The sequence below is a fragment of the Hesperophylax consimilis genome, chromosome 25 (genome assembly GCF_061612785.1).
Source record: "Hesperophylax consimilis isolate HC1 chromosome 25, BYU_Hcon_1.0, whole genome shotgun sequence".
NCBI lineage: Eukaryota > Metazoa > Arthropoda > Insecta > Trichoptera > Limnephilidae > Hesperophylax > Hesperophylax consimilis.
The window spans coordinates 10,590,844-10,606,006 of record NC_142860.1 but is presented as its reverse complement, the minus strand read 5'-3'; the positions used below and the strand labels follow the sequence as shown (position 1 = coordinate 10,606,006).

At 33.9% G+C, this 15,163-nt stretch overlaps 1 protein-coding gene across 1 annotated transcript in view; it reads left to right on the top strand.

The window, feature by feature from the left end:
• Window positions 1–15,163, top strand: part of mfrn (mitochondrial iron transporter mitoferrin) — a 69,126-nt gene that overhangs the window by 11,711 nt on the left and 42,252 nt on the right. Inside the window, exon 2 of the mRNA XM_089646735.1 lies at window positions 1,276–1,361. Within this exon, the coding sequence (XP_089502861.1) occupies window positions 1,276–1,361 (86 nt within the window). The remainder of the gene's footprint in view (window positions 1–1,275; window positions 1,362–15,163) is intronic.

Below are 15,163 nucleotides of genomic sequence, written 5' to 3'. Positions count from 1 at the left end.
AATGTACATTTTTATTAATCTTCGTTGGTATTTTATTTTTAACCACAAATGATTAGGTAAAATGCACATTTACTGCTAAAATACATGAATAACAGCAAGGTCACTATGAAAGGGCTCTAATTGCTTAAAAGCTATACAAATTTAGCAGTGATTTGGTTTTAACGGATGTTAGAGCTCTGTCATAGTTATGTCAGGTAACATTACTAATCCTTAGGTTGGCATGATTATATATAGATTTTGCCTTCAAACTTAACTGGCAATTGAGTTATCCATATAAGGTGACTTCTATTTACTTATACACTTTATTAATCTCAATTTGAATAAAATAATAAATTGAATATTTGTACCACATTATAAAGTTTTTTTTTTTTTACTGACTATACATCAACTCATCGGCAATAGAACTATTTGACATGGCCAGAATTCTGATTGGAAAAGGATTTGCCATCGTTGGTACTATACAGGGTTTGACCTGTAATAAACATATTGACATGTTCATACACATTATTTGCACACCTCCCTTTATCTAAAACTAGTTTGATGGCCCACACCTCTCCTGGCCAGGCCACATTGCCCATCTAAAGGGATAACCTAACCTAACCTAAGATGAAGTAATTATCATGTAACGTCTTTCATTCATCTCGGTCCAGTGATAATATGTCTTTTAGGGGTTAGTTCACCATCTCTGAATATACTATTGATCAGCGCTATTCGTCAAGTATTGTACATTATTTGTTTCATCACCGGTGGGTAACATTACAAGCCAAGTAAATGTCTGTTTTACCGCCATGTTAAACTCATTATTAAATTGACTTGACGAGTAGTTAATCAATTGTTTATTCAGAGGTGGTGAAATACCCCCAAATTAATCTAATGGTACGTATACATTTACGAACCTTAACGCAAACCGAGCCACGAATGACGGGAAAGGAACGAAGCAACTGCAAGCGACGTTTCGCACCCTTTGCGGTTGTTTTGTTCCTTCCCCATAAGTTAAAGTTCATTTCGGCAGTTCGGCATAGTATTATTGAATTTTATATGCGGCACTTCACAATGCGCCTCTGTCTATACAGCGTAAAGACAACCCTGTTGCGTTGTGAGGAGGGTTCATGTAGGGGCTAGTTATTAATGCGGGTCTTGAAGAGGTCCGGATTATATGTAGGAGGAAAAAGAGACGCCGGTAGCTTTGTCAACATACAAGTCAACTTACACAAAACGAGTCGAAGAAACGACCCGTTCTCATGAAGCCATATTAATCGGTTGCTTTGTTTTCAGACTCGTATGCAGTCGTTTGGAGTAGGAAGAAATGCCACAGTACTGGGAACTTTAAGGCATATGGTTCAACATGAAGGCTTCTTCAGGTGACTAACTATTTTATTTTTATATATTACAATATTTTAAAATTATACTATTTTTATTACTTTATTTGTCTTTGATCAGAATTAGCTGATCAACTGTTTAGCAATAATTTGTTCTAATTCATGCCCAAATGCACATCTTTCATTCAGAATGATAATAAAACTTCTTAATTGTATTTGGCGACCAGATCAGAAAAGCCAGGTACTTCTTTACCCTCCTCTTTCCTACCTCCTTTCCCTCCCCACTTCCTTCAGCATCACATTTGAGGATGCCATAGTCTCACTGGCTTCAGACAGTTGTGAGCAGCGGTAAAATCTCATTTTAGATATCATATAATTATATGATGGCCTCCGTTGTCCACGAGTAAGGTTCTCGACTAGCAATCTGGAAATTTTATTTGATTAACTTCCCCACCTTCATCTTCCCATCTCATTCTCCTCCCCACTACCTTCAGCCTCACAACATACCCCAATTGGGGATACCATAGTCTCCTCACTGACTCCAGATGGTTGGGAGCGGTTGGGACAGAAAATATATTTTTTTAAACTTAACTTAGCTGCAGCTAGGGAATATTGGATACAACGGCAATAAGTTTGCAGTTGTGAGCGACTTTTCACTCAGTTTGATTGGTGAGATAAACCGCAACACTAAGTCTAATCACATTGTGAAGAATTTTACAAAATCTACAGTTTTATTTAATTTTAACTACGATATTGGAACCGAGTCATTCAGTTATGCGCCATGTTGTATCCAGATTGCATGACAGAGGTAATTATTTGTTCAGAAAATATAATGTTATCAGAATGATTTAATAGCACATTATTATCTTCGGAATCAGTAACATGTAATACATCTTAAGTCGACTTTACTACCAACTGCTTTATATTATACTAGCTGTACCCCGCCAGTCGTTGCTGTGGCTCAGTCTGTCTCTGCAGATAGAGTAATAATAGCGCGTGTTGCTTTTACATTCAGCAGATGGTGCTGTTTTTTAAAAAAAAATCATGTTTTTACCTGTCACAGGTGACATCTATATAATGTAGATATATAAAAACTCACTCGTATTCGATTACAAAGTTGTGTCAAAATTTCAAAGCAATCAGTGAAGAAATTTCGGAGATTTTTAACAAACAAACATTTACAATTTTATTTATGTAGAAGATTATTACTGTTGATTAATGTGCATTTTGATTTTGTTTTGTTTTTTTAATAATTATTCTTTACATAATTTACTTGCTGACGGTGCAAAATTAAATTTTTATTATACCGCTTGAATCTTATCACTCTATTTATAATTTTTTATCTGGTTGTAACCAAATTATGCATCCGATAATTGAAAGTGCATAATATTATATTGATAATGTCACAGATGAAAAGATTAAGAGTAAAAAGAATATACCTATGTTGAAATGCGTTCATAGATGTTAGGAAATTTAGGAAAAAACACTTTTTGCAAGTCATACTTTAAAATGTCAAAACCAATTTTTTTTAAATTTTTTAAATTTATTTTTATTTTACAATTTAAACCTGCTATACTGCTGTTGCAGTTTGTCAGCAGATTATTTGTTTGTTTGTCAAGACGGATTATTTGTTTGTGCCCATGCATATGCATAAAAGGTGCAAGGGCCTTTACCGGTGCACTCATCCAAATTCGCAGTTATTGATGCAACCTAATTATTGTATGTATTTTCATATAATTGTAGGTATATTATTAGGACTATAAACGAACTTGGTAAATGATGTATTGATATTGATGCTACCTAACTATTGAGTGTTCATATTGTTATATAATTGTAGGTACGTTATAGTACTATAAATAAACTTTGTAGATAGCTGCCTCAACACAGGCTAAGCCTAGTGAGGCGGGCTATGATAAACCTTAACACATAACTACATTAACATTTCTATTATTTACATTTATTTTACCTACTGTTTATATATTACTTTCCGTTGATCAAATTATATACTCATCTAATTTATAAACCAATTTACACAAAACAGTCTTTCATGTATTTCTATAGTTATAGTTTGAAAATTTGTCACAATAAAGATATTATATTATTATATTAATATGAATGTATAGTTTTGTCCGTACGAAAACTCAATTCTTCCAAGATGGCATACAAATTAAATATTTTATTGATGATTCAATCCAATGTTGTATTGTATCCTTTCATGGAAGAATTAAGTTTTTATGTGGACGAAACTATTATTCACGTTCATATTCTGTATGTAGAAATGAATAATTCATCTTATATTTTAATTTAAAAAGTGTATTTTCATAAAATAATTAAATTAACGCCATCTATGAACGCATAGATTATAATGTAGTTTATGTTTACCCTCAACCTGTGGCACACTAGACCCTTTTTGAGGGAAATCAATAATGGAATCAAAATTAACTCTAAAGTGTTTCAAGTGCAGGCGATTCTGTTAAAAATTTATACAATTTAATAATAATAATAATAACATGGCATTTATATAGCGCAGTTTAGTGTCATTTCACTTCAAGTCCGCTTAACTATAACAAACTTAAAAACGGTATTGGCCATGTTCTTAAAATTATTCCTACAGTGTACCTTACCCAATACAGATCTAATATTATAACACTAAATACACTGTTTATACAAAGTGATGACAAGACTTAAAATAACAATAACAGCAGGACAGGACAAAAAACGAATATTAAAACTAGAACATAAATAAAACAGGCAGTTTGTGCTCAGAAATGAGAATCTTCCGAGCAGAGTATTTTAAAAAGGTACAATAAGGAGACAACGAACGCATCGTCAACGCATGAACGGTTTGTCGGCGGAAAAAAACTCTTGTCACTGGTGCACAAACAGTTTTCCAGAGGAAAAATTTGGATTGAATCATCGGTGCAATATTGTACTTGTATGCCTTTCTCGAAAGAATTGAATATATACTTATTTACCCACGCTCATAGTTTTACGCTCATTCGAAAAATTTTCAACATGCATACTCTCGTTCAATGCTTTTTTGTTTAATGTCGAAGCTCAATGCGAAAAATATTTAAGGTATGTAATTCTTGCAATTATTGCAAATTTACAATTTGACTGAGCGTCTTCTTGGTATATCTATGGCATCTTGTGTCGAGCTGCTAGAGCGTGTGGAAGCAACGACGAGCTTGGTTCCAAGTCAATATGTTCGATCGAGCATGAATATATGTGTGTACATAGCTTTAATATTTTTTGGTGATTGTAATCACTTTGTGTTACATTATTTACTATGCGAACTAAAGCAATCACATTGTTGAACCAGTCAATTATTGATGTATTATTTGTCGTCTATCGGTTATGCTTTTAGTATTTACCTAGGGTGGTGAAGCGTATAATAGATCTATGATGCTAGGTACAAAGAGTATTATAAGTCCAAAAAATAGTTAGATTTTTTAATCTACGGGGAAATATCTTCAACTGGTGGTATCAAACTAAAAAAATATCTCAAAATCTTCTTAAAAGTTGTTGTTTTTGACTGGTACTCGCACAAACAACAAATTATTAGCCAAGACTCAAACCCATCCTTACATTATTAAAAAAAAAAATACTTTCACTTCAGTCGATACCCAACTAGTGATGGATTAAAATATGTATAATAACAATAGTGAAATATTAAAAATACAACTTTTTTAAAAGTAATTTTTTAATTTTAATAAACTGTATTTTAATTGTCTCGGATAAAGGGTTTTATGCAAACATACATTATCATAAAATAGTAAAAGGCTATATATAAATAATCTCATCTATTTTTTAATTTAAAAAAAATATACATAATCTTTTATATTCCCGTTTGGCTTTTACATTGGGTTCAATTGTTCGTAATAAAAATGGTTGCATAAAATAATTATTTACAATAATAATCACAATATTACTCAATTCATTATCAATGGTTTAAGTTTACAACTGGATGAAATAAAAAAAATATATATTAAAATTATAGACATATTAGACACAAGCGCCAGCTTCTATAGACGAGGAACATTAAAAAATCAAAAGCAGTGAAAACTAATTGGATGAATTATTTTAGTTAACATTATTGATTATACTCTGTAGTACTATTATACTGTAAATTGATTAATTATTTAATAAATGATATTGTTTCAATAAAAAATAGGAATAATTGCCACAAAAAAATGTTTATGTAGGTTTGATGTTAAAAATGTCGATAACAGTTTGTTAAACATTTAATTTTAATTTCGTTTATTAAGTCACTTACGCGATATGTCAATTAGTATGCGGCGCCGAGCCGACGGCGACTATGTTCATATCAAGAGTTGGATTATATTCATAATATCGTATTAGAATTAAATCACAAACCAGTCTATATACAAACCTAGCGTAGCCCACAAACTACTTGAAAACTGGGATATAACTCTAAAGGGGACGCGAGCAGGCGTTATTAAAGGTTCCCCAATATTTATAGTAACTTTTAGTAATAATATAACTAAATTCAAGTATTAATTCTAAGTAAACATTCCATATTTACCGTGAAGCGGAATTCGTAACCTTTACCAAGTGATGAAACAAAAACTAGGTTAAATACGTTACATATGTAACCTATTACATATGTAACCTATTACATATGTAACCGATTTTGGTCTAGTTTAGTTTTTTTTTGCCATAGTTATAGTTACATATGTAACCTATTTGTTTCACCACTTTTCATAACTTTATAACACTTTTTATAGGTGTGTTGAATTGTCATTTTGATGAGTTATCCAGTCACCAAACAAAACCTAGCTAAAATATTATTCTATCTTTCGTAGTTCGTCATAGTTGCACCACATTACGCAATCACTCAAATTTAAAACTACACAACCCCGATCACACCTATTCTTCGAGTCCTGTAACATTTACCTAGTTAATATTTTACTTCGACCTTTAATATCATCTAAAGTTTGGGGAGTCATACGGAACACGCGATGGGCTTCCGTGTTCCGTGCCTATTCTTGAATTGTAGAGTTCAAGGTATCAGCCTTGAAAACCGGGCAAACTCAAATTGAGTTGTAAAATATCATTATCTCTTCAGTGTAAATTATGAACACTCCGATGTGTTGTCAAGAAAGAGTACTTGATCTAAATAACTAATAAGGGTAGACAATGAGGATGAAACGCAGCACAATCTGTATTGGCACGCACTCCTTGCATTGGCACGCACTCCTTGCATTGGCCTTGAACATTCGTTAACACCACAGACATAGGAATTAATAGACGAGAAGATAATGGCGAGGGGTAAAATCAACTGTTGAAGAACGAAGGGGGTTAAGCTGACTGTGATTCGTCAATAAATCAATCTGACAGTAAATAGGCATCTCGCATTATAATATCACCATTTAGTTCTTAAAAGTAAAATCTGCTTTTGAATGAATAGACATTTTTACATGGGAGCGCAAATTACTCGCCACGTTATGAACTAATTTGCGAAGTCCAAATTCGGCAAAGTAAATTTCTTCTGTTTGCAGAGTCGTAGTTAGTTTCAGAGTATTTAGTTAAGACACTTTTACAAATGTTTCATAATTTACTTACCCCAGTAAACAACGATGAGCACACTTGAGAATCGCTACATTGTGATGTGATAGTATATGTTTCTAAAACTGATCCATATAATACGATGTGAATAAGCTTAAAATAAAGTAAAATAATGCTTACTTATGGAATGTAATACGACAATTGGGTTTATTCTCTTTTTCACATCTATTTTTACAAGTTTTCATATCACAAGTCAACATTTTGCCGTGTTATTTCGTAAAATGAACCGATGATGCCTCGACCATAGTTCGCACAAGAATGATGACGTCACGTTTTCAAATTTCACTTGAGGCCATACGCGAGCACAGCCGGCTCCAATGGAACCGGTATGGGGAGTGGGGATAATACGCTTTTAATCACTTAGGGCAGGTCTACTAATATTCATATGTCTATGGTGTGATATAAAAAAAATCATACACTGGCACAAACTCCTTGTTCAACTCAAACTGAGATAAATTTCATTTTTTTTTGATATTCCGATATATTTTCCTAAGAAGTTATTGAGGTACTTGATAACCAACATGATATTTCACGCTGCGGTTAGGCAGAAATAATGGAACGCTACACACTCTTGGCACGAACTACTTGCATCAGTCTAGAAAACTCGCAGTGTAATACGAATATTTTATTCAGATAGCTAACCAACATGCCATTTCTCAGTAAGGATAGGCAGAGAAGAAGCACGATACACAATTCTGTTTTGGCAGACGGTTTTGGTGACATCTATATAATATAGATATATAATATAGAGACGGCCGGCATAGTCCAGTGGTAACGCATTGGACTGCCATTCCGAAGGTCGCGGGTTCGAACCCGGCGTGCGCAAATAAATTTTATTTGATTAATTTGTGTTATTTCACAATTAATTAATTAAAATAATATATAGTATATTTGCGGCACGTTCCAGAGTGGAAGATACTACCAGTATCGCCCTGGTGTAAGACCACCATTCAGAATTGAAACGTTGCTCCAAATGGCTTTAGCCGTGTTTAGTGACTAGATCTGAATAGCCAGGTACTTCCCCACCTTCCTCTTTCCCTTCCCCACTTACCTTCAGCCTCACAACATCCCCCAATTGGGGATGCCATAGTCTCACTGGCTCCAGACGGGAGCAGTTGGGACTCTTGTGAGGTATTCACTATAAAAAAAATATATATATATATATATATAAAAACATACGCGTATTCGAATGCAAAGTTGTGTCAAAATTTCAAAGCAATCGGTGAAGACTTTCGGAGATTTAAGATTTTGAACAAACGAACATTTACATTTCTTTTTTTTTTTTTTGTAATTATTTTTTTATTTTTAATAATATGTTTACATGGTACATAATTCATTTTACATCTTGGGTCTTTTTAATACTCTTCCATTGAAAGCATTTGCTTGTGTATGGAAGGGGAGTGTACATAAATGTTGTTGTTAGTTAGTACTTAAATAATTCATTGTACATAAATGTATGTTTGCTGTAGTATTAAATAGAAGTTTCTATTTATATAGATAGAAGATATGTAGTTGTTTAAACAAAGTTGCATATTATTTATGGTTTAAATTGGGGAATCACCTATTACAGTAAGTATTTTAAGTACAAGTAAATACCATATAGTTTTGTTAAGCTCTTCGTGACGTTATCTCTTGTATCAATTAACCTACAATTTGCCAGCGTGAGTGCTGAACAAAATAATATGACGTAGAACTTACCGACTGTAGTCGCGGTGACAGGTCTTATCCGGCAATTTATTATTTCTGTCGTGTCATTATGAGCTTGCAAATCAGTCGTAATAATGCATTGCTTCATGATACAATGGGAGCAAACCGGAACGTCGTTCCGGTAACTTCTAACATCCAACAAACTTACCTCGATGTGACTGATAACCCGAAAGTTGGATTCTTCACCTTTCCGAATAGAAACGTTGCTTGAAATGGCTTTACCCGTGTTTAGGGATCAGGTTTGAATAACCAGGTACTTTCAAACATTCTTCTTCCCCATCCCCTCCCGACTTCCCGACTACTGCCACACAACCGCGCAAGAGCAACATCTGCCCGGAGGCAGTGGGACTGGGGCATTCCCAATAAGTAACTGAGTGAAAAATATTATGGCTTAAAAAACGTATATTCATATACTCGTAGATCAATAAACGCCGATTCTGAATATGTAAGTTTTTTTTACGTAGAATTAAGAAATCGTCATTTAAAAACTATTAAAACCTTAAGAGATTTAAACGCTCTGTGATTGGCCAGCGGGTTTTGACAGAACTTACACCGCTACCACACGGGTCGGTCAGCCGCTTGCATTAGAATGTAAGCAATTTTGTGCAAAGTTGTGCTGCGTAGACTCGCACACGGGTTACCACAGCGGTATATAAATTATTTCAAAATAATTCATGTTTTTTGGAAAGCTTATTAAATATTTATATTGGGAATTGTTGATTTCATACCGGCCCGAGTAGGATTAACCTTACTGAACCAACAATACCGAGGTACGTATGACCTCACGCGTATCCCGTCAGATTTCGATAGTTTTGGCGGGCTTTGAAAAATGCGAGCTTTATAAAAAGTATTTTAACCCTTTCCTTCCTGACGGTACAAATTTGTACCTGTTGATTTCCTGCCTAAAATCTATGCCGCCTTATCATCTATACCTTTGCTAAGCCTGACGATACTTTCTAGTACCGTCTAGCTAGCCAATAACAGCAAAGTATTTGACATACGGCGATTTGGCGCCAAGTAGGGCAAATAATAAGTCTTCGCAACGACGACCGTAATGCGTGGTGACGTGCTGTTGTTTTAGAAAATATTTAAAAATAGGTATTACTTGGTAAGTGCCATTATTGTTTATTACACTTGGAAATTAAGGTTTTTTTTATGTAGTAAATGTGTTTTTAGTGCATAATTCTAGTTATTAGTGTTTGAATAACTCGAAAAATCGTTAAGGACTAATAAGTACCGTCAGTAACTTCTTGTTATACTTTATTTGTTTGAGACATGAGTGAAATTTATTATTTTTATATCGAACAAGTCCACGAATGCATATGAGACAACAATTTTTTTTTATTTTTTTTTTGATTTACTAGATTCTTATATGCCTTGAAGAGGTGAATCATTTAAATTTACTGAATTTAAAGTTAATGTTCTTTATACAAATAGAACGGCGTCATATGCGCCTCGCAATTTTTACCTCATGTGGGTATTTTAAAAATAATTTTTTTTATACAATCGTCCCGTACAATTTTTTTACGCTTTTTTCAGGTCTTCGAAATGGATATTTCAAAAAATAATGCTTTGATTGAAGCATTACTTTTAGAAGACCTTCCGGATTGCGATGCGAATTCAGATGTGGAGTTGTCTGATGAAGAAAATATTGAAAATATGCAACTACATACATCTAGAACGTTTGATCAAATTTTCGAGGAAGCGTTGGAACAATCTTTAGATCAAGCTGAACTTGAGGTTACAAATGAGATCGGAGAAAAAAATGGAGAAGTAAGTCAATGCGCATTACCCTCCGGTTCTTCAGAAACTGTTGCTTTGATACCATCTAAAAAGAAGAAGAATATTGAGCCGAATCGTAAATGGAAAAAACGCGATTTAGAAACTTATCTTCCAGAATATTCTACAAATACGGGTGTGGTCGAAGAATGTTTTGCTGGATGTAATACACCCACCGATATTTTTTTAGTTTTCATTGATGATATTCTGGATATAATTATATATCAAAGTAACTTATATGCAGTCCAACATGATAAGGTCCTCAACCTAAAAAAGGAAGAACTGATGGCTTTTATTGGAATGAACTTTTACATGGCCTACAATACTAGATCTTCATGGACAGATCATTTTTCGTCGGCCCCTGATTTGAACAATCCTTTGGTAAGCAAGACCATGCCCAGAGATAGATTTGCAATTATTTTGTCCAACCTCCATTGCAATGATAACTCTCAACTGCTTCCTAACTGCAAAGACAAACTATACAAAATCAGACCTATAGTTGATGCTTTGAACAAACAATTTCAAGGGTGCTACCACGGAACGAGAGAAGTGAGTGTTGATGAATCAATGATAAAATTCAAGGGAAGGTCAGTCTTGAAACAATATCTTCCGATGAAACCAAAAAAGAGAGGCTATAAGCTATAGTGTCTGGCTGACCAAAGAGGTTTTATAAAAAAATTCATGATTTATCAAGGAAAAGACGAAGTAATGAATGCAAAATTTTCCGATTGCACTTTAGGAGAAAGAGTGGTTTTGGAATTGACAGAATCTGACTGGGGGAAGGATAAAGTAGTTTACTTCGACAATTTTTTTACATCGGTAGCTCTACTGGAGAAACTGAAGACTGAAAGAACTTACGGATGTGGAACAATGAGGGTTAATCGTAAGGGTGTACCCAACAATCTGTTAGCTGACTCTAAATTGAAACGTGGAGAATGTGACTATCGATTTTCTAGTTTGGGCATCGGGTTTTGGAAATGGAAGGACAACAAAGTCGTAAACATTGCTTCGAATTTTCATGGCAACGAAGAAGAAACTGTAACTCGCAAAGAAAAAAAATGGATCCAAATCGACAGTATCTTGTCCAAAATCTATCAAAGACTACAACTCTTACATGGGCGGTGTAGATACAGCTGACAGATTGAGGGCCTTGTACTGTGTAGACCGAAAGTCTCCAAAATGGTGGCACAGATTTTTTTGGGGAGTTCTGGATATAGCTTTTGTAAATGCATATGTTGTTCATGGGCTGATACTTGAAAAGACTTCTGTAAAAGAGTTTAGACGGTGAGTTGCACAAGGATTGATGACAAAAAAAGATCTTGACAAGAAAAAAAGGTTATCGAGGGAAAACCAACCCAGCCCTGGCCCATCTAAAAGGCGCAAAGCAAACTATTCGACATTGAAAGATGTTATGTTGGGTAACAGAGGCATACACTGGCCTACTTTTGTAGAAAACAGAGGCAGATGCGAAGTATGCAGCATCAAGAAGATACAGTCAAAGCCTCACTCAAAATGTTCTCACTGCAATGTATTCTTATGTCTAAATGAAAAGAAAAACTGCTTTACTGAATACCACGAGATTCATTTTTAATTATTTATAACTATTAATTTAACGATTTAATTAGTTTAAAAAAAAACCTATGTTTTAAAAGTTCCTATTATACACATTACTATGATACACAAAGTTCCTGACGGTACAAATTAGTCCAGGTCACAGTAATAATACCTAGAATGCAAATAAAAATCTAAAAAAAAATTATGTGTTTCCTTTACAACATATTATTAAGAATCTCATATAAAACCATTAATTTTGTACTTTTTTCTCATAGCCGTTAGGAAAGGGTTAACCAAGAAATCGACGTAAAAAATCTTAACCTTCATTAAACGAATTAAAAAAAGACTGCAGTTCCTTATTATTATTATTATTATGGGAATGTTGTGAAGCTGAGGGACGTGGGGAAGGAAGGAGATGTGGAAGAGGAAGGCTGTGTAGACTTTGTACCCGGCTATTCAGATGTGGCAACTAAACATGGCTCCTGTTCAAGTAATGCTTCGATCCCGAATGAAGAAATTTACTAATAAATAATCTGCCCCGTTACATGATTCCTGTCAAATGTGATAAAATGAGTCCCTTTTTACTTAAGGTTTAGGCAGTTACATATAATATTTATTTTTACTATTTCTATTTTTGAGACCGATAATTCGTGGTGGAATTCCATTATAATATATTATAATGGAATTCGTGGTGGAATTCCATTATAATATATTATAATAAAACAAATAAAAAAATTTATTCCACTTAATTTTATTTTGACCGTAACCGGTTTCAGCTCGTCAAAGCCATCTTCAGACTCCGAAGATGGCTTTGACGAGCTGAAACCGGTTACGGTCAAAATAAAATTAAGTGGAATAAAGTATTTTATTTGTTTTATTATAATATATTTATTTTTACATCATTGTTATTTATCTATCTTTTTTTTTATGTTTAAAAATGGCATCTTGCGTTCCGGTTTTTTAAATTATTAAAACTTAGCACTGACATAATAATTTTGCATTTTGCTACCTCATTACTGTATTTAATAATATCTCTACATAATATTTATATGTATAATCCTATTTACCTATGATAAATAATATAATAATGTGTTCTTGATCTACCTGTAACCAGTGTTCAATTAAATTATTATCACAGGATACTTCCGCTAATGTAAGTTCACCATCTCGCTTATAAACTTATTACCCTGCGAGATACATAAATGATTACGTGTTATATCGAAATCGTTTTATAATACGATTACATTATTGATTTTATTATGAGAGGTCAATAGATTTACATGTCCGATTGATGTGAATAAATTATAATTTTATTTTTATAAAATCTCTATGATGTGTAGCAATAGAATAAGTGATAGCTATAAATAAGTTTGAATCGCTTTGGAATCGCTGCATTTGGCTATTTAAAAAAGTTTTATTCCTAATTTCTCTACGTAGCTCGCGTGTCCGAACGTTAATTAAATTTAAACCAAAGTTTAACGTCATTCTATAAATTTTAAATACGTCTATTTGAATTTCGACTTTCTATTCTTGATTGAATGAATGAATGAATGAATGAAGCGGAATCTTGGAAGTGGAAATTAACCCACTTGCAGACATCCGATCGAGCTCTAACTAGGCAGATGGACCCGTTGTTGATGACAATGTATTCTATCAACTTTTGGTGGCACTAATGCACACACGTATTTTTCTGTAATCGGATGACATTATCTTCTATATAAATAAAAATGTAAATGTTCGTTTGTTCAATATCTTAAATCTCCGAAAGTATTGGTAAAGCTGTATTCGAATACGCGTGCGTTTATATATTGACAGGTAAAAACATATATTTTTTTAAAAACAGTGCCACATCTAAATATAAAAAAAATCAATGGCCTCAAATTGAAAAGGCGATAATAATAAATAGAATTTATATAGCGCAATTTAGTGATAGTTTACGTCGATTGCGTTTTATTCTAAATAGCTTAACCGGTTACCGACGTACGTTATCGATATTTTGACATTTTATCTATTCATTTTTCACAGTAATTTAAGTCACCTCAAAAGAATTCGTGTTGATAATATTATACTTTATAATTTTACTTAACGAATTTAACATTTGAATTTTCTGGGAATGATTATTATTTTAATTAAAAAAAACTTTGAACCCAACTTGACACGTGCCAAATATGTATTTTATTTACCTATCGACTTAATTGTTTGGTAATAATTTTTTATATATCTTCTGATGTTTCCTTAGCTTCACCAGTAACCATCCCTGCAAATTTTGGTTCCTCAATTTGTACAGTCCGCTATTTTAGAATCAACGATTTTGGTTAATTTTTATTTTCAAGCTTAGTGATCACTTTTTTTTGAAGGTCAATAACAGATTTAAGCCTTAGACACATTACGCTATATTATGCGCGCATTTGGGCGTGGCACGTACGTATTATATGTTGGGGTAACGCATTACGCTATAATCTCTCTCAGGAGAGGGGTTCAAATCAATGAGGGGACTGCCGCGGAATATCATTTATTTGTATGGGATCTGTCACTTTGACAGATGACAGCCACGTAATCACAGCGCTCCGTAAGTTGTTCTGACCCCTTCTCCTGCCGCAGGTAGGGGAGGGGGTCGCATAATATAGCCTTGCTAGCAGATCACAGCGTATATCGTCGCCACGCCCATGCTTATCATCTTTTTACGTGTGACAGGTCTGTATGGGATTGTATGGTGAGCAATATGGAGTTATATAAAACGCTATGAACTTATATCGTAATCTGTCAACCCCCTTGATCGTTAATTCTTGGTTATTTTTACTTTGGAATCATTTACGGTAGTAATGTTTTTGAGATCACATTTATGTTTTCTCTTAATGTTAGCACGTCCATTATATGGTAAACTTGAGTAGCGCGCGCGGCAGTCACCAAAATGCGCGCAAATGACTCTTTGTGTAATACATATTTTAATTGTTGGTTTTAATCTGGTCTGGATGGAAGAAATTGCCACCTGTCATTGCGCCCATCTTTGTACTGCTGCTGTGTAATGTAAAATGTATACATAATACGTACTGGTAGTTTTGTGAACCGTGACCTCGCCTAATATGTTGATTATTCCGATTTGACAGTTCCTAACGCTCATGCGAACTCTGGCGAAATAAAAGGTACTGTCTAACACGGCTACTGTATACTGGAAACGTAATTCTGCGTATACATTTGCGAGCCGAAACGCGAGC